The sequence below is a fragment of the Takifugu rubripes genome, chromosome 22, assembly GCF_901000725.2.
Source record: "Takifugu rubripes chromosome 22, fTakRub1.2, whole genome shotgun sequence".
Lineage (NCBI taxonomy): Eukaryota > Metazoa > Chordata > Actinopteri > Tetraodontiformes > Tetraodontidae > Takifugu > Takifugu rubripes.
In genome coordinates this window covers 10183385-10201712 of record NC_042306.1, presented here as the reverse complement: position 1 = coordinate 10201712, position 18328 = coordinate 10183385, and the positions used below count along the sequence as shown (strand labels likewise).

Genomic DNA, 18328 nt, shown 5'->3' with positions numbered 1-18328 from the left:
GTAGCAGCTTCTCAAACCAAAAAAAAGGAAAAGAAAAACAGGATTTGGGACCAGTGTTTCCCCTCTTTATTTGCAAACAAGTAAAACCTTGTACAGTGAATCGACACACTGGATATGCAAAGCACTTAAAAACATTCATGTTGTAAAATTCAAGTTTTGGTTGAAGCTTTAAAACACCACATGGCATTAACAGAACACTTCCATACCCACAAAATGCTTTAGCCTCTATAGTCGAGTACGAGTTGGACTTGTGAAAAGACTGCACGTGTGTAGGGTACCCAGCAGTAAATGTATATGACAAACAGCGCAAGATACATAAATACTGGTTTGATCATCTTATTCAGCCGCCTGGTGGTCTATAAATCAGCACAGCCCTTTATGTTCATCTGAAAAGTGCCTGCAATCACATTTGGGTGTGTGTTTGTGTGTAGAAGATTCAACAAACACTAAGCAACGTGATGAATCTAGTCTCCACACACTTGCCCAAGTATTTGACAGACTGACCTCAAACATGGCACTAATTCAGCTCTATGGCCCACAGAAACTCCAGTACAACAGTGGCTGCATTGTTAAAAGCTTACCACGACGCTAAAGTGCTTGCAATATTCAGTCAGGGTAAAAGGTAAAAGCCCGGCCTCTTGCGGGCAGATCTTGTTGAAACGCATTGATGTGGATAAAGATGGAGGACGTTTCCTCCCACTGGGCTGAAATGAAATGCGAGGGTAAAACAAAAAATAAGTTATTGACACAGAAAACACTGTTGAAACAATTGAAGGAGTGTTTTTTTTTTTTGTTCTTAGTTAGGTCCAAGTGCGCTATTGTGTTACTGCATTCAGCCACCAGGGGGCGAGCAAGTGTAGTGTGAAACATAAGCACTGCTTTCTGACCTTAACATTAACTCAACTGGCCTTTAGGTGTTGTATTGTACTTAATAGGCACTTCTCTTTCACTGTGACCTTTTGCAGATTACCTCAGTTATTGCACTTTGTTGTTCTCATCAGTACCTCCATCTTTAAGCTTTATACAAATGCCACCACATAATTCATTCAGTTTAAAGAGGACGTGACAGCACAGCGTTGACATGCAAAAAAAACCCACAGTGCAAGAGGATGTCCTGTTACCTACACACGTAGGTAATCACAAGGTGCAGCAAACACTTGAACGCACACAGCGAGTGAGTCTATAAGCCGTCTGGTGCAGATAAAAAGCCACACTGGGTCACCCACCATCTGAAGCCACCAAGTTCAACATTTGGGTTCAAAGCCCCGTGGACAAGCGTAACAAGCCGCGCCACAATCCACATCCACTGGCCGTTCGCTCGCCCGTGAACTTGTTTCAGTGCAACTTTTGGCAAAATGTGATCAATAAGATACAAAACAAACCAAATAGATACAGCAGGATGCAAACATGCTGCTTTACTAAAAGCACTACTGTGCCCCTGGAGGTTTAAATAGGCTTGTAAAGCAGAGAGGTGACGTATTTCTTCTTGTATCTGTGTGTGGCGCTCAGCACCATCACTCCATCCTGCAAAAACAACACAGGCAAAATGATGTCATCAGGGTTTGAACGCAACAGCAGTAAAGCTGGATGCTAACGGCATTTATAAAGATTAGGCTAGGATAAAGTTTAGTATTGAGCTTTACCTTTATGGAAAGAGCATAAAGGTGGTTGAGCATGACGTGATTGGGTTCAGGCAGCAGGGCAGGATCACACTGCAGGGAAAAGGAGAGCAAAAGAGGGAGGGAGAGCAGAGGATCTTATCAGAAAGACAAATCTAGACATGAGGAAATTTTACCTGTAGACATGGAGGAGACACTCACAGATATATTTGTGTCCTTGTTGAGAATGACTTGGAGGAGGTGAGGAGGGAGGATGGGCGGGGCTTTGAGATGCTGCTCAGGTCTGCAGATGTACTGCTCCTGTCCGTATGGACCAGGAGGGGAACTGGACAGATCTGCCAAGAGCACAATTGATCATTTAGCCAGAGTTTTTATTAACGGTCACACTATAAAAGTGACTGACCTGATGTGTCCGAGCATTCCAGAGAGTCGACCTGCAGCGCGTCAAACACCTCAAAGTCTGACTTCTTCACCTGGATCAGGTTGTTGATGGTCCCCAACTCACTGGTAACAGTTGGCTAAAAAGGAGATGGTAATTAACACAAAAGAGTTTGAAATTACTGACAGGCCTCTTAAAACAAACATGAACAACGGGAAACAATAAGTCTTGAAACACGTGTTAAACGAGCGCACCTCTGAAACATCATGGACCCACTGTCCGTCAACAAAAAATTTATACTGGTGCTCTCCCTCAGGCAGGTCCAGGATCGCAACAAAGTCATTGTGGCTTTGAAGAAAAGTGGAAAATAAAAATCAATTAATAGAATTCTAAGCTCTCTCTCTCAAAAGTAATCTGCATGCAAATCCAATCAGACGCATTAAAAAGTTAACATTTGATCTAAAACATACGACCCAAATAATATACCTTTTATTCAGGGGAATCTTTGTGCTCCAGTTATTAAAGGATCCAGATATGTAGACCTCCTTTCCCCCTCCAGCCCAACGGATGACCGTGGGTCGAGCCTGAGGACCGGTCTTTACCAGATCATCCAGATCCGGGGTGAATTCTTTCTCTCCAGAAGCCTAGATGTAACCCAGCATTGTCTCAGCAAGGGGCTCTTTCAAATTGGCTGTGTTAGGAAAGGTGTGTTTGCAGCAGCACCTTGGACTCTGTCCAGTGGGTGTTGAAGATGTTGGGGTCATCAGTGCTGTCCACCATCTTGCTGCTGGGTTCGTGGTCCTTGTGACCGCTGCTGTCAGAGCGGTGGGCCTTGGCTCCATGGCGATCTGCTGCCATCCTATCACTTGTATTCCCCATGATGCCTCTCTATTTACAGTATTACTGAGAAAGGATGACAGCTCCTGCTAAGTGCATGCAAACACAGAACGAGAAGGTGGAGGCTGGTAGTAAATAATGAGTGTTGATAAGGCTGACTGCACATGTGACTATCTGCCACGATGTGGAAAAACTTAAAATAGAGCCTAAAATATGCAGTTGCGTCCTGGCTTTCACATCAGGGCAAACACAAAAGATTGAGGCCCTCCTAATCTTTCAGTGAGGAACTTTTCACAAAGGTTAAACAAGTCATTACAACATAGATGCAAATCTCGATATCGGCTCAGACCACAAAAACAGACTTAATACCCTTAATCTAATCATTCTGTCACACATAAACAGCATTAATGTTAACGCCCACCAAGTACAGAACGAACAACTCATATTCGGCCTCAAATAACTGTTTGACATTAACAGTGAATAAAAAGAGTAAGTCAGTAAAACTCAATAGCTTTAACCTACTAAAATGCCCTGAATGCCAGCTGTGGCCACCTCAGATTACTTCCACCGAATATTTATAGCTGCTGTTTGTCTTTTACTTAAGCTAATGCTAAAGTAGCAACCCGGTTCTTATTACATACATCAATCGTCTTGGAAAAGTCGTGAACAAAAACAATCGCCACATTTTAACGGGGATTCTTATAAGGGCTATTGCTTCCAAATCATGGTGTTATAAAAGTTTTTCTTTTAGTACAAGGACTTACCGTTTTCAACAACCGCAGCGCGATGGTGTCGAAACTACGGTGAGTGGCGAAGACCAAATTAGTCGCGCTTCCAAATTCATGTGCATGTTTAGACAGAAAACATTTGTTAAATTATGATATTTTTTGTCTGCGTGTAGTGATGATCATTAGAAGGCAGAGCAGAGTTTCACATCTAAATAGATAGTTCTCGTGAACTTTGATTCCTATGATTTATGACTCTGACAACAATTTTCTAGACAACAATGGGATGTAGCTAGAATTCTATACGTTGAAATGCTACTATTTAGTCTTTTGTAGTTGGAAGTAATTTTACTTCACTACGCGCAATAACTTTACTTTTAACTTATTTTTCAAATTTGCACTAGACCACTCTGTTTAACCCTTAAACACTCTGTTTTAATCGTTAAAAGACAATGATGAATGATATTTGAAAAGTGAATGTCACATTAAGAGAATCACCCTCTACTTTCTTTGGAATTCTAAAGTTAAATAGGTACAATATAAAATGTCTTATACAATGCATTCGTGTTGATGTTTATTTGCATTCTATATTTGTCGGAAGGAAAATGCATAAGCTTTTTCTTTTTACTCCAGTAGTGTTTGTATTAAGCTGTCTTTACTCAGGAGTTAGTGCTGAGAAATTTAAGGGTCCACGCAGCTGTTTGCACTGATATTACTGAAAAGTATCCCCCACTCATCTCAAACACACACACACACACTTGTGCATGTTTGCCCGCGAGAGCTGTTCTGTAAACAAAGCAAACGTTACATGTATATTAATAGATCCGAATTGTTTTTCTCCAATTATTTCTGTAAAAGCCACACAGTCTACAACGATGTAAGTACTTTTACAATCTGGTGTGCTGCCTGGTAACACATTCATGTACAAATAATGTTTTAAAGTGGGCGTTGGTATTCGCCACTGGACGGCGCTGTTGTCACGCCATATCATGACAACGCCAAAGAATGAAGAGCTCAACTTTAAACTTCTGTATTTCTTTTTTTTCCCACAGCCATTAGAACCCTTGTACGGGTCAGTTACAAATCGACGTCACCAGAGTCTGATTGTCATCTTACATGGAAGATAAGGATTTCCACAGAAGTAAAACCATAAAACAGTGTCATGTTGCAGTGGGTGCGGGTGTTTGAGAGTGGAGGTGTAATGAAATGAAATGACACAACATAAAATACCAGTGAAAACAGTATTTTCACATGAGGGATTAGGCTGCCTCTGTGGACCATAAAAGTAAATACCTAGTACATAAGACTGTACTGTATTTGAAATTAAAACACGTCTATTTAACTGCACAAGCAGCTATAAGGCACGTGTAAATATTGACAAAATAACACAGAGAATGTGGCGTCAGTGAGAGTCACATTGCACAAGATGAGGGTGTATCATGCAGACAGTATTCCTGTGATAAAAAGGTCATTATTCATTCAAGTCTGACAAAGCCTGTATTGTAAAGCTTGTGTGTTAAGTTTACATCTTCAGGTAGAGCACCGAATCTGCACATGCTACATAAAACCACCAAACCAACATTTTGGTATCAGTCTTAAAAAACAACAATGTATGGGATAAGAAAAGTAAAGCATGCTCATCACAAATGATAAATAAATAAGACTAAAAGATAACCCACTCATGCAGCTCTCTATCCACTGGACTCTTGTGCTGGCGGTCACTTTTCTCAGTAGTATTTTGAAATGTTTCTTTCACATCAATTGGAAATTCCTAAACCAGTCTTCATGTACTCATAAACCACGTAGCTGATGCTGACAGCGGGAATGACTTTCATGAAGTTTGGTAGGATGCCCCGGTAGAGTCCCAGAAAGCCGTCTTTGGCTAAAATCTTTTTAATCAGGCCAGTCATGGAGGTCTGAACAGAGGCGTCCAGAGAGGCTGTGGACAGAGACAAAGCTGCTCACAAATCCTCACGCTTGGATGTCAACACCGTATTTTCAATATTTCAACGGTTACATTTACCTTGCGCCTGCATCCGTGTGCGCACCAGAGCCAATGGGTAGCTGGCCAGCTGGCCACAGGTACTGGAGACGGTCCCGCAGCCCACCAGCACCATAACGCCCGGGTTGGCGGAGTCTTTGGGGTGGTACGACAACCAGGCGCCCTTCAAACTCTGAGACAGCAGAAACAAGCAGCGAAACGTTCACACATTCCAATTCATGGACATCTGAGGTAGAATGAGGCGATGAACGCTGCAGACCTCATAAACAGCCAGGTCGATTCCAGCGTAGGGAATGATGCCCACTAAGTTTGGAACATAGCCCTTGTAGAAGGCCTTAACGCCTTCGTTCTTTAGGATTTTCTTGGCACAGTCAAACATTCCGGAATATTGGCCGGTTTTCCTCAGGGTCAGTCTGGTTTTTAAAACCTGAATGAAAGAACTGATGAGTGACACATTTCAACTTGTAATTCCTTAAACTCCTCTCTAAAGCTTTCATCTGGGTGATGTCGCCACACGTCTTACCTCCATTGGGTAGATGGCGGTCTGAGCTGTGGCTCCAGCCAGAGAACCAGCCAGGAACCTCTGGTGTGTCTGAATCTTCTCTCCCTTTGATGACAACAGCTTCTTATACTGCAGGAAGTGACAAGCAAAACAGATTAGAATTATCTGTCATTCTTGCTGTGAAACACTTTTTAACACAATCCCTTGCCTGCTCGTACGCCATGAACTTGATGGCCGTCTCAGGCGCGATCTTTAGCACGTTGATGCCGTTGCCCCTCCACAGCGAGCCCAGGCCTCCCTCCACGATCATCTGCCTGAAGCCGCCCACCAGGCTAATGCGGTTACTCTTGGATGAATGAACCTGAAGCACAAATGTAGATTTACAGATTAATGGATGAAATCATTCCCAGTGGAGGGGACAATAAAACAATGTCTTACCTGCATAAAGACTTTCATCCTGTCCAGAGGGGCGGTGCCAGTGCGACTGACAGCCCCCGCTGCTGCGCCCGCCACCAAGTGCTTCCACCAGCGGTCTGAGCTCTTTTCCTCCTCTGTGAATTCATCTGGGATGGCGAGACTGTCGCCAATGTCCAGCACCTGGAAACAACGGGAATCCAGCTTCTTAAGTCTGACAGGACGGTGTTGTCAGGCTCACCGCAGCGCCGCAGACGCACTTCCCCTTCTCGTGGTCTGTTTTAAGACTGATGCAGCAGTTGGGGCTGTGTGCAAACACTGTCGTAAAAAATCAGCTGCAACCGTCTTAAGAGGTGGTTACTCAGACAAGCAAACAAACACCGCCTCCAGGTCCTGGGGCTTTATCAGGAAGCTTGTTAATTCTTGATCACTCAGCTGACTGAACTATTGTCCGCCGCTCTGCTTGTTTCAGATAAACACGTCTGGTGATTTTACGAAGGCATCGATTCACAGCTGCTCCAGGTCTAAACAGTACATAACAGTAAATATCAAACCAGTGAGCGACATGTTTATTTGCATTACCGTTGGAGGGGTAGGGATTACCGCCCTGACCTAATTGGGAGAGATATTCAAGATATTTAAAGCTGCTGCCAAAACACAGACTAAAGAGAATATTCATAATATGCATGCAAACAGGAAAGGCAGCACGGGGCTGATCCTGCTGCAGTTACATCTCTGTTTGTCTAAAGAATGTGTGTGTGTGTGTGTCTGTGTGTGTGTGTGTGTGTCTGTTTGATCGTCACCGAGGAGTGCTTCCAGTAGCGTATGATCTCCTGCAGGCTCTGGGCTGGGTACAACAGGAAATGTTCTCTCCACTCGTTCCAGTCAACCATCATGGTTCCATCAATGTCCATGCTGGGGTCATACACACACGTGGGCACACACAAGACACACCCGCAAGAGCATGGTAACTAATGGTTCCAGTTGTTATTATGGAATTACAGACATATAATAGATTTATGGCCCAGACTCTGGACCGAAGCTCAAACCTCTGCAGTATTTTCTGGGCGTTCTCTTGGCTGATGTCTATTCCCAGTTCTGCGAGGGACTGCTGGATCTCCAAGGCATCGATGTGGCCTGTCAACACATACACATATTATTCAAACACAGCCGAGGCGAGAGGGGTTTTCTTTTTTAAACTGACGTTTCCTACCATCGTTGTTCCTGTCCAGGCTCTTGAAAGTCAGCCGTAGCTTCTTCTCGTGATCCTTCAGATACTTGGAGAACTCGTTGAAGTCCAGACATCCATCCTCGTTTTGGTCTCCAGAGGACACGATTTTCTGCAGGAGTTAGAAGGATAAAATCTGAGGGGTTGTTCGACTCTTCCGGTGTTGGAGACGGACACTCACTCTCACACACGATCACACTGTTGAAGACATTCCAGCATGCACAATGTCCGAGCCCTGCAGGTCTCAGCAGGACCTCCATGACAACCGAGGTTCTGCAACTATGTAGGTGTGTATGGGATACCTGTGCAGCTCCAAGGCGGAATATACCCATTGCCTTGAGGCCAGCCCGTAACTCGGCCACGTCGACCTTCCCATCTTTATTGGTATCAAGCCTCTCAAATAAATCTTGGTATGACCTCTCACTATCGGTATCCCAACATCGGGCACCGGGCAGCAAAAACGTCCGTAGCGCCCGATACATGTTAGCACCAGTGTCGGGTCGGCGTCCACAAGCGTCCTGCAAACCTACTGATCCATCTTAAATCCCAGTTCAGTTGCATTCGTGAAGGAATCTCGCTTTTCCTGTTTTCTTTTTTCCCTGAGACCCCCACACGGAGGTAATTCCGTGGCGTTTCGCAGAGAACTGCAGTAACTGAGGGTGGAGCGACGGCGGCGACGTAACCGGCTGGATTTCAGCGTAGAACCAGGAAATGCGCCCGAATACAGTCGCTGTTTAAACAACTACGGCTTAAATTGTCACCCCATTTTGCACTAATTCCATTAGTGATCCTTCTTTTATTCGTGAAAGTGCGTCGTAGAGTAAATCGAATCTTTTGTTGTAATGTTTAAACAGACGCGCAGCCCAATCCTGTTGGTGCAGTTCCGAGGATTACTGCTAGAGGGCGACATTAGCGTATTTAGAATATCTATTTTCTCCTTGTGAAAAACGTTTAGTATCCTATTAAAATTATTAAATTAAATTAAAACATCGTTTTCTAAATATCTTTGACTTTAACTGATTTGGGCTGTCTACGTATGGATTATTTTGCCTAAATCGCTTATTTTTTTGTTCTTAGCAGCTTTTTAAAGGAACAATCGTCCACCTCAAGGCGGAATATACCTTTTTGATTTTGTTCTTGCCTTAAATTTAGCTTACTCCCCCCTCATTTATTGTCATCCAGACGTGTGCTACAACCCACCACTGAAATGTTCTGAAATTCGTGTCACTTTAAAAATGTTGGACAGCTGCCGAAATTTAAAGGTTTTCTTAATCTTGAGAGCGCTGACGATTTCTCCCTACGCATGTAAATGGGTGATAACTGTCGAAAATGTTTTCTTCTTCACTTCCTTTCTTTCTTCTTTGTTTTCTTGCATGTCAAATAATAAAATTAATGAAAAAGAAAAATCCTCATTCAAAGTTGGCTCCTCAACAAAACTAAAATATAGAGGTGGCACTTTGCAATACTTTGCACATCAATTATTGACAACAGAAGCTTGAAATCAATCATTTTTGTCTTAATTAACATGATAATAATAATGCTTCTTTGCGATCCCGAATTCCGTATTTACGTGCAGCTCCGGAAGCCAATCGACGGCCCGAACGCCGCTGACGTCATCGCCGCGGTCATTGAGTGGGTGTGAAGGAGGAGATTTGAACTTTGAGTCGTGTCTGCAGACTTTGTTGCGGATAGCAACAAGCGACAACAAGCGACAACAAGCAGCAACAGGCAGCAGCGAGCGGCGACAGCATCATGTCCTTCATCCTCAGCAAGAAGAAGAGATTCAAGTTCCGAGTGGACTTCAACTTGGACGAGCTGTCGTCGGTTCCGTTCGTAAACGGTGTTCTGTTCTGTAAGGTCCGGCTGCTGGACGGGGGCTTTGCCCAAGAGTCGTCCCGGTAAGAAGAGGAGATATTTATAGCCACAGTTTGAAACAGCTAAAATTAGACGTTAAAACTTTGTTTTCACTTCACGGGCCCCTGCAGCCCACGAGTTGATGAAAATGTTGAGCCATTCAATATATTTAGGTTGTGGTTCCAACTCGTTTTATTTCCGTTTCCGTGAGCAACCACATGTTCCAGATCTATTCCTACAGGCTCTCTCATTATAACCTTTCGTAGCACCAAAATGAGTCATATAGGAAATAGCGGACACAAACTATGGCAACTGCCTGTTCCTCAAAACTACAGGGTAAACACAGCCTGTCTGCTCTAACCTCAGATCTTTGTGTCAACATATAATGAATTGACTCAGCTTCATTGAACGGGATCAAAGTTACTTTTCCACCTTCTTGAACTTTGTAAAACATTTAGAAATCCAGAAATGACAATGTGTTGGTGTTCACCCTCTTGAGTAAAGAGCTGTTTGCTTCCTTCTAAAGGCAGCCGGTCCATCTCCACTGTGTCCGCTGGAAGAAGAGGTTCTCATTCATCTGTAAAATGAGCGCCAGTGCAGGGACGGGCGTATTGGACCCCTGTGTGTGCCGCGTGTCTGTGCGTAAGGTAAGATGTTTTAGAGGTTTTAAAGGTAACTGGGAGGACAGTTAATATGTAGCTGTGTGTTTTCACACCCAAACCTTCAATCATGTCATAAAAGCTTTGTGCAGCGGGCCACAAACAATTGTTCACCCCCAATGTTCTGCTTTTGTCATTTTAGGAGCTAAAAGGTGGAAAGTCTTTTGCGAAGGTGACTTTTTCTTTTGTTTACTGGCTTTTGCATGCAGAACCCAATCAGAAAAAAGAGCATTCTCATCAAGTGGACATGTGCCAATAAGGATGTTTATCTTTCTGCTTTGTGGTCTTGTTACTGATTTAAAGGTCTGTAAATCAGACTGTGTGTTAAGCATTAATTCAGACGAGTTAACCCAGAAGGCACGCAGGTTAACATTCACCCAGCTGCAATCTGAATTCAGGAAATCCCAGTTTAAGTCCCACTACAATGGTTCAAACCTTCTTGTGTTCCTCTGCAGCTGGGCTTTGCTGACTTGAACCTGTCTGAGTTTGCTGGGTCTGGCAGCACCACGCGGCGCTGTCTCCTGGAAGGCTATGACACCAAAAACACCCGGCAGGACAACTCAATCCTGAAGGTGTGACACTGTTGGGATATATAAAGGGAATTTGTGCTGTCTGCATGGTGCTAGCGCTAATTTAATTTCCAGCCACGACTTCCTGAGCCCACCCATAGTCATTGTTCTCTGTGGGTGGAAGAGTTGAATGGCGTTGACAGTAGATTTGTTTGAGCCTGTGAAAACACCTTCCTAGAACAGAAAATGCTGCTCAGCTGAGCGAGCGGGGCTGCACCATACTGTATAATGAAATGTTATTTGATTTGCAGGAATGATGCGCAAAATACATTTGGAAGGGTCAAATTTAAATGTGCATTTCATTCGGGGAACCCTGGTTCCCCCAAACGTCACGGTGTTTGTGAGTTTTAGTGACAATTCTTATCGTTCCTGTTGCAGGTTGTCATTACCACACAGCTCATGTCTGGAGACCCCTGCTTCAAAACGTAAGGGATCCGTTCACGCTCTCATTACTCGGTCCGATAGTTGCTTTTAAACTCGCAGTGTGGCGTTTAGTTTTAAACTGACTGAAACAGAGGGGACCTGTGCTTGTGACGTTTGACACCATTATCGTTTTGAAAACGTGTTCGGTTTGACCTTTAAAATCTCACCCGGGTGTGACTCCAACCCAGCTCAGGCTGCGAGACCCACGTCGTGGGCCAACCGGTTTTCAACAGAAATGTGACGCAATCAACTTCTGGCAAATTCTGTGTAGACGTCTTACTTACCCTGTTTGTGTAATAACAAGCCCACTGCTGCCTTGGAGACGGTTCAATTGTCAACTGAAAGATCACTGAGTCACTCATCCCACGGTGTTACTCATTGTACACGTGAGGGAGTTTCATGGAAATGTCTCATCCCTCTGGAGCTGGGAGCTGGAAATGATCTGGTTCTTTTGGTTTGATGGATTAAATTACAGGTGTTGGGTCTAAATCCCGAACCAGTTCTGTGTGTCCAGCCTCATCATCTCATTGTTATTCTTTTGGTCTTCTGTATTTTCTAACGAAAATGTCATAATCAGACGGCACCACTTGTCACTAACACCAGCCCGTTGTGCCCCCATAGGCCCCCGTCTACAGCCATGACCCTATTAAGTCTGCAGTCTGAGGCGGAACTTCTCCTCGAAGACAGAAAAGGAGGGAATTCGCACATATCCCGCTTACTCGCTGGTATACGCACACAACGTTTGTTGTCGCTACATATCACAGTGGCAAAACGTCCCACTAGAACCACAACAGCTTTACTATTTTAACTGCAGTTTTGTTATTTTCTTGTATAGTTAACTTCTGTCACTTGTGTTTCTGTCATCAGACACTGCAGGAAAGTCGATATCAGTCCCAGAGGAGCTGGTAGCCTATGGTCACTCTAGAACACCCAGCTACGCAAGTCAGAAGTCCAAAATCTCAGGTGCCAAGGAAGCCGCCATTCCCATCACACAAGCATCGACTGCTAAATTAAAACAGCCGCTTCACACTCTCCTTCGCTCGCCTGTGCTGCAGGTTATAGCTCCCACCACTCCAGTCTGACGGATCTAGGCCACAGACGCAGCGTCTCGGCAGGGTCCGCCTCCACCGGCATCGGCAGCATCTTGGAACACGGCGATCAGCAAGCGGAGAGGGGAGAGAGGGAGAGCAGGACCCCTCCCACCATCTCGGCAACCGAACGGCCCTCAACCCCTACTAAACCTCCCAGGTAACACACACACAGGCTGTAGAGTCTGTAAAAAAAATGCTGACATTTGTCACAATTAGTGTAATATTCTGCCGTTTCTGCACTGCTTTCAGAACCCCAATGAAGCAGAATTCAATGGAAAATCAGCTGAAGAGAGTGAACGCCACTCGGGTGGACGCCGATGACATCATCGAGAAAATCATGCAGAGCCAGGACTTCAGCCATGGCGTCCTGGACTCCAGTATGGAGGGTGTGTATTCCTTATCCATGGAAGGTTGCGTGCTTGCTGCGAGGTGTTGCAATTCAAGCCATTTGATAATTAGATGTTTATGACTTTGCTATGTGTCCTAATAATTGTCCTTTATTTTTAGATACTCTAGAAAGTGTGAAACTGCAAGGTGACTGACACTGTTCTTTATGTCTGTTGTGTGTATGTTGCTGCAGAGGAGGGGCTCAGCTTGTTTGTAGGTCCTGGTGGGAGCACGGCCTTGGGGAGTCAGTACGCGAGGTGGGTGTGATTATGTAACGGTGGATTGTGGGCGCCCCCGCACCAGGAATTTATGACATATAAACTTGTTACTGATATACTGAGTTGGAATGTAATGGAATAATTCTTTCCAAGCGGATCTCCACTGATCAAGTTCAGATTAGTTCAGCTTTAGAAGGTGTTCTCCAGGATCTGATGACCGCCCTTGTTCCCGCTCATACGACACTACGTGTCATTTCTCTTTCAGGGTCAGAGCCGGGCCCTTTGAGCAGGTGGTGATCGAGAGCTAGAATCTTGGAAACGTCTGCCTGGCGGATAGGGTGTTAAATTACACTGGTGCTGGACACCAGCCTGAGGGGAGGCACAGCCACTATTTTCCCATCCTGGAGCTTTAATTACGCTCTTAACACTCCCTCCGCACTGGACCTACACTCAGCAAAACCACCTAGTGGTAATGATGACAGTTTGTTATTTGACAATTTGGTGACCAAGGTAACAGGTAAACTGGCCAGTTTTTGAAATTAAAACTACAAAGTAAGAAGTTACCATCCAAACTGCAGTCAATCTCAGAGACATTTGAGCTATTTATACAGTGTTTATCTGTGTTTTAACATTTATATGATCACTATTTTTATTATTCTGTAAGTACTTGAGGTGTCTATTCCCCAAAGTGTAAAGCAAAATATTAATTAAACACGGTGGATTTTATTGTTATGGCTCTATCAAGATACAGACCTCTGCTCACCGGGACGTGAAGGAGGAGGACTTGAAGGGTTTTTTGTGTATGTTCAAGGTCTTATTGCTAGAACAAATGTGCATGTATATATAATTTATCTGTCATTTTAAAAACAAATTACATTAAGCTTGTATTTATGGGTATTATTAACGTAGCAAAGGTTCACTGTATTGATGGAAATGTTAATAATGTACCTAAGTAAATTACTAAGTTAAAAAAGTCGATTCTGAGTTGTTCTTTCTGTGTCTCCTTTCATTTCACTATTCCCTAATAAATGTGTAGGAATTTTAAATAAAATAAGGGAAAATTGTATAAGGGTATTAACATTGGATAACTAATTTATAAATGTATCCAGAATTTGAACGATTTGGGGGCTTTTATTTTGAAAACCAACGGATACACTATCGTGCTATATCAGGCTTTACGGCAGCAGTCCTACTGCACCACAGACCTTACAGTTCCGGTTCTTCCTTGACTCGTTCAACGCTTAGCATACGACGACGGCGGGAAGTTAATATAACCATTTTACATCGCAAATCAGCGGCATCTAAAGAGACGAAACTGCTTTATATCGACTCATAACCGGTTATCTTTAATGGATTTATAATTAGAAATACGTTCAACGGAAAGAAAGCTCGGCGGCGTGGGACTCGGCTAACATGGCTAACCAGCTAGCAACGCAGGCCGTAAGCAAGCCTGCAACGGGAAAACATGGAAATGTATTGCCCCTGTGGGGCAACGAAAAGACTATGAACCTCAATCCAATGATACTTACGAATGTGCTGTCTTCGCCGTATTTCAAAGTGCAGCTATATGAACTCAAGACCTACCACGAGGTTGTGGATGAAATCTACTTCAAGGTATCGTTCGAAAACGCCGCATGCCAGTTAGGTAATCATTGTGGCTATAGTCCAATCAAGCTACAGCTACAACGACTGTAATGTACTGCGGCAAATGAAGTACATCGCCACTACCCTAGTTTCGTGTATATCTTTATTATTTGTGCCATCGTTTCACAATAATAACACCAAGGCCTTTCAACGTGTTTTTTTCCCCAATCAACTTGAATGCTAAGCTAATGATGCCTTGCACCGAAGCAGTCGTTACTTCACCGCAATTGAATTTGCCACAATAAAAACCCCTCAAGAAATGTGACATGCGTCGAAACAGTCTGTTGACTTTTAAGATGAATTATTGGTTTCGGCCGGAACCATTTTCGCAGCCCATTAAATGTCCAATCGCAGAGAATGTGAAGGTTTGTGTCCTAGTGATGGTTGCTCTGTGCTGGGTTACAGGTGACTCACGTCGAGCCATGGGAAAAAGGAAGTAGGAAGACTGCGGGCCAGACTGGAATGTGCGGAGGGGTAAGTGGGAAGTACGTGCCTTTTATATTCCCCGTATTAACCCCTTTATAGTTCACTTATTGTTTGGAATTTGCATAGGCACTTATACATATGGCGGGACTTGGTGTATCTTAAAATAACTCGCAGGTTGTGTTGTGCAGCAGCTCTCATATAGTGTGCAGTAATGTGTTCCGCATTGTCTCACGTAGGTACGAGGAGTCGGGACTGGTGGCATCGTGTCAACTGCCTTTTGTCTGCTGTATAAACTGTTTACACTCAAGCTGACTCGCAAGCAGCTGATGGGTCTGATCACCCACACGGATTCTCCCTACATTAGAGCACTTGGCTTCATGTACATAAGGTATAGCCGGCTTCCAGTCTATAGGCTTCTTCCTATTCGGGAATGTCACCCACTTATCAATATTGACTTAAACACTGCCAGTGAGCGCTAACATTGTGATCTCTTTTGTCTCAGATACACACAGCCTCCTCCAGACTTATTAGAATGGTACGATGGTTTCCTGGATGATGACGAGGTATGTCATCCCTGGTAATAATTTCATATTTTCTTCTTTATCCCAATTGAATTCACATTTACACGCTACATATCAAAAGCCGCTTCCCATGATTGTGATGCTGATAGCTGATTTTTCACCTTTGCATTCATTTGGCTTAATTGCCTGGTTTTTGTTCTTGGAGCTTGAGTAGTTAGGTTGCTTTCTCACTGCTGTGCTGCCGAATTTGTTAAGGGTAAGTACCATGTATGATGCTGAGTAAATCTTTCAGACTACGTGTAATGTTAAAGCATGCTCAGATTTTCAGGACTTGTTGCACCTACTAAATTTGGGATCAGCTATTTGAATATTTTAGACACACCCATAAATTTTACGACATTCCTTTCACATTTAAGGTATAATTCGACCCACTGGTGTGCAACCAGGCCTCGTCTTGATGTTTTGTTGCATTATATTTGAATTGATAATTTGAAATCCTACCCAACTGGTTAATTCCCCTGTTTTTTTCTTTAGATACCCAATGTGCAGCAGTGAATTGGATATTGTATCTCAACACTGTTGGTTTGCGTGTGTGAGTGCAAAGTGGCTGTTCTCTATCCTATGAATTAAAAACCCTCAACTGGTCTGCACCCAATGCCTGCTACAGTCTTTATTTAGTCAGTGAGCATTTTCTTTTTTCCTGTGGTCTGTTTGGAGCCCCTTCCCTTTCTTTAATGCTCTCTACATTTTAAAAGTTTTAAAATCCTTATGGAGTTTCTTCTTCATAATTGCAATTCAGGCTAATGACAGACCCCAGGAATTGGCAGTTTAGATGTGGCCATTTCTTTGATATTTGAAGCTTATTTCCACTATGATCTATACAGGCAGATATGTTGATTAGAGAGATGAGATTAAGCTAGATGAACAGAGGTGAAGGTTCAGTGTTTGGTCATCACAAAATAATTTTTGCTCAAAAAATAAAAACCCCTCAGAATTACTTGTGCTAATATTCTGTTTGACTCTTTTCTTCGTTTCCTTTAGGAGCTTGACGTGAAGGCAGGAGGCGGTTGTGTGATGACGGTTGGAGAGATGCTGCGCTCCTTTCTGACCAAATTAGAGTGGTTCTCCACTTTGTTCCCCCGTATCCCAGTCCCAGTACAGAAGAGCATTGACCAGCAGATGAAGGCCAGGCCTCGGAAGGTGGTCCAGAAGGAGGTGCAAGAGGAGGCAGAACCCGAGAACACGGAGACTGGGAGGCAAGCAGAGCGACGGCACTCCAGGTAATGCATATTGATGCAGTGGATTGAGGTTTGTTTTGTTTTTTTCAACATGTTTAAACACATTGAAATTTTATCATCTTCACAAATTTTCATGTGTGGACCATATTGCTTCTTTGTTACCTGTTATTTAAGACCCTAAACTATTCATAAGTCCTTCACTCTCATGATTCCTCGTAATTTTTTTGGCAGGACACCCAGACGGACGCCGAGTCCTCGGCGGTCACCCAGGCGGTCGAGAAGCAGGAGTCACCATCAAGAGAAAGAACGCCACGGGCCCAGCTTTGACCGTGAGCTGGAGAGGGAGCGTGATCGTCAGAGGAAAGAGAGGGAAGGCAGGGATCGAGATAGGGACAGAGGGGACCGAGGCGACAGAGACCGGAGGCGGTCGCGCAGTGCAGACAGGAACCAAGAGCGGAGAGAGCGCAGAAAAAGCCGAAGCAGCAGCCGAGACCGAAAGAGCGAGCGTAGAGACAAAGAAAGAGACGGCGGCGATGACAGGAACAAGAGGAAGGAGAGGGAGCATCATAAAGACAGGGGCACAGAGAGAGAGAGGTCCAGGGACAAGAAGAGCAGGGGAGAATCTGACGACAGAAAACACAAAGAGGACAGGCACAGGGACGAGAGGAAGGCCAAGAGGTCAAGCCGGAGTCGAAGCAGGGACAGGAAGCATAAAGGCAGCGGAGAGGAGAAAAGCAGGAAGCGAGATCGCAGCCGCAGCAGAGATAGAGAGAGAGACGGAGAGCAGCGATCCCACAAAAGGAGCCGCAGCAAAGAGAGGAGCCACCACCAACGAGAGTCCAGCAACGACCACAGTAAACACAGCGAACGCCGAAAGAGTCGAAGCCCCGAGTAAAAAGGCGGTTTCTGCAACATTTCTACTCATTTCATCCTTCCTCATTTCTCCTGCAGCTGTCCATCAGTGCTAAAATGAAAATCAGCACACGGACGCTACGTCGTTCATAATGTTATTTTGCTTTGATTATTTTTCTGCCTTTTCCCACTCCCAGTTAGATTGTTAGCATTCACTTGAAATTTAAAGAAAAAGTGGCAGAAATGGCATTTTAATTTTCTATGGCTCATAGTTTTGCCCCACTTGTGGGGTTGTACATAATCTCACAGGCTGTCTACACATGAGTGGTCACAAGTCAGTCAGCTAAAAGCCATCTTGTTTAAAAATGTAATTTATAAAGAATGTGTTATTTTGGGCTTTAGAACAGCCCAGTTATTTTTCCAAATCTGACCAATATTGGCGTGTATGTGAAGGTTTTCCTCTATATTTATGCCTCTTTGTTAGCTGTGATTAAACGTGTCGATGTTTGTAACGTTCTGGCGTAAAAGTGAAGCAGAGCAAGAGTGACTTGCACCATGGTCATGTGTAGACAGTCGGCAGTTTTAAACCTCGAAAGGACAGGTTGCAAATGGTAATTTTTAATCATACCAACTGCTTGTGTTGAAATTACTGCCCTGTTGCATTTTTTTCTAATAAAATACTTTTACAAAAAAATGCTTCTGGAAATAGTTTAATTAGAATTTTATCAGAAAAATGTCAA

The 18328-nt window shown here is 43.9% G+C and overlaps 4 protein-coding genes across 6 annotated transcripts; 2 read left to right on the top strand and 2 right to left on the bottom strand.

Moving 5' to 3' along the window:
- Positions 1-38: 38 nt before the first annotated feature.
- prkab2 (protein kinase, AMP-activated, beta 2 non-catalytic subunit) lies at positions 39-3763 on the bottom strand. 3 transcript variants are annotated; one of them, XM_029831705.1, is made up of 8 exons: positions 3600-3763; positions 2722-2901; positions 2485-2642; positions 2253-2346; positions 2023-2137; positions 1821-1954; positions 1644-1712; positions 39-1524 (listed from the first exon to the last, which is right to left on the bottom strand). In XM_029831705.1, the coding sequence occupies exons 2-8, from the start codon at positions 2875-2877 to the stop codon at positions 1447-1449; spliced, it is 804 nt and encodes a 267-aa protein (XP_029687565.1). In that variant the 5' UTR covers positions 2878-2901; positions 3600-3763; the 3' UTR covers positions 39-1446. The 3 variants fall into 3 exon arrangements, with proteins under 3 accessions (XP_029687565.1, XP_011614794.1, XP_003975677.1); XM_011616492.2 differs by having other exon boundaries at positions 2722-2924; positions 3600-3760; XM_003975628.3 differs by having other exon boundaries at positions 2722-2921; positions 3600-3760.
- Positions 3764-4568: 805 nt separating this feature from the next.
- On the bottom strand, positions 4569-8188 carry LOC101075549 (calcium-binding mitochondrial carrier protein SCaMC-1-like). Its single transcript, XM_003975630.3, has 10 exons — positions 8009-8188; positions 7692-7818; positions 7528-7615; positions 7282-7393; positions 6503-6661; positions 6273-6425; positions 6086-6193; positions 5822-5989; positions 5584-5734; positions 4569-5499 (listed from the first exon to the last, which is right to left on the bottom strand). Exons 1-10 carry the CDS (start codon positions 8186-8188, stop codon positions 5318-5320), a joined length of 1428 nt encoding a protein of 475 aa, XP_003975679.2. The 3' UTR covers positions 4569-5317.
- A 140-nt stretch (positions 8189-8328) lies between these two features.
- Positions 8329-13880, top strand: LOC101063980 (protein FAM102B). The gene is made up of 11 exons (XM_011616494.2): positions 8329-9604; positions 10087-10207; positions 10362-10391; positions 10675-10791; positions 11167-11213; positions 11833-11936; positions 12079-12174; positions 12267-12459; positions 12552-12688; positions 12883-12946; positions 13173-13880. The coding sequence occupies exons 1-11, from the start codon at positions 9459-9461 to the stop codon at positions 13213-13215; spliced, it is 1098 nt and encodes a 365-aa protein (XP_011614796.2). The 5' UTR covers positions 8329-9458; the 3' UTR covers positions 13216-13880.
- Positions 13881-14084: 204 nt separating this feature from the next.
- On the top strand, positions 14085-18282 carry prpf38b (pre-mRNA processing factor 38B). Its single transcript, XM_003975664.3, has 6 exons — positions 14085-14521; positions 14957-15025; positions 15214-15365; positions 15480-15540; positions 16540-16778; positions 16968-18282. Exons 1-6 carry the CDS (start codon positions 14321-14323, stop codon positions 17629-17631), a joined length of 1386 nt encoding a protein of 461 aa, XP_003975713.1. The 5' UTR covers positions 14085-14320; the 3' UTR covers positions 17632-18282.
- Positions 18283-18328: the final 46 nt, after the last annotated feature.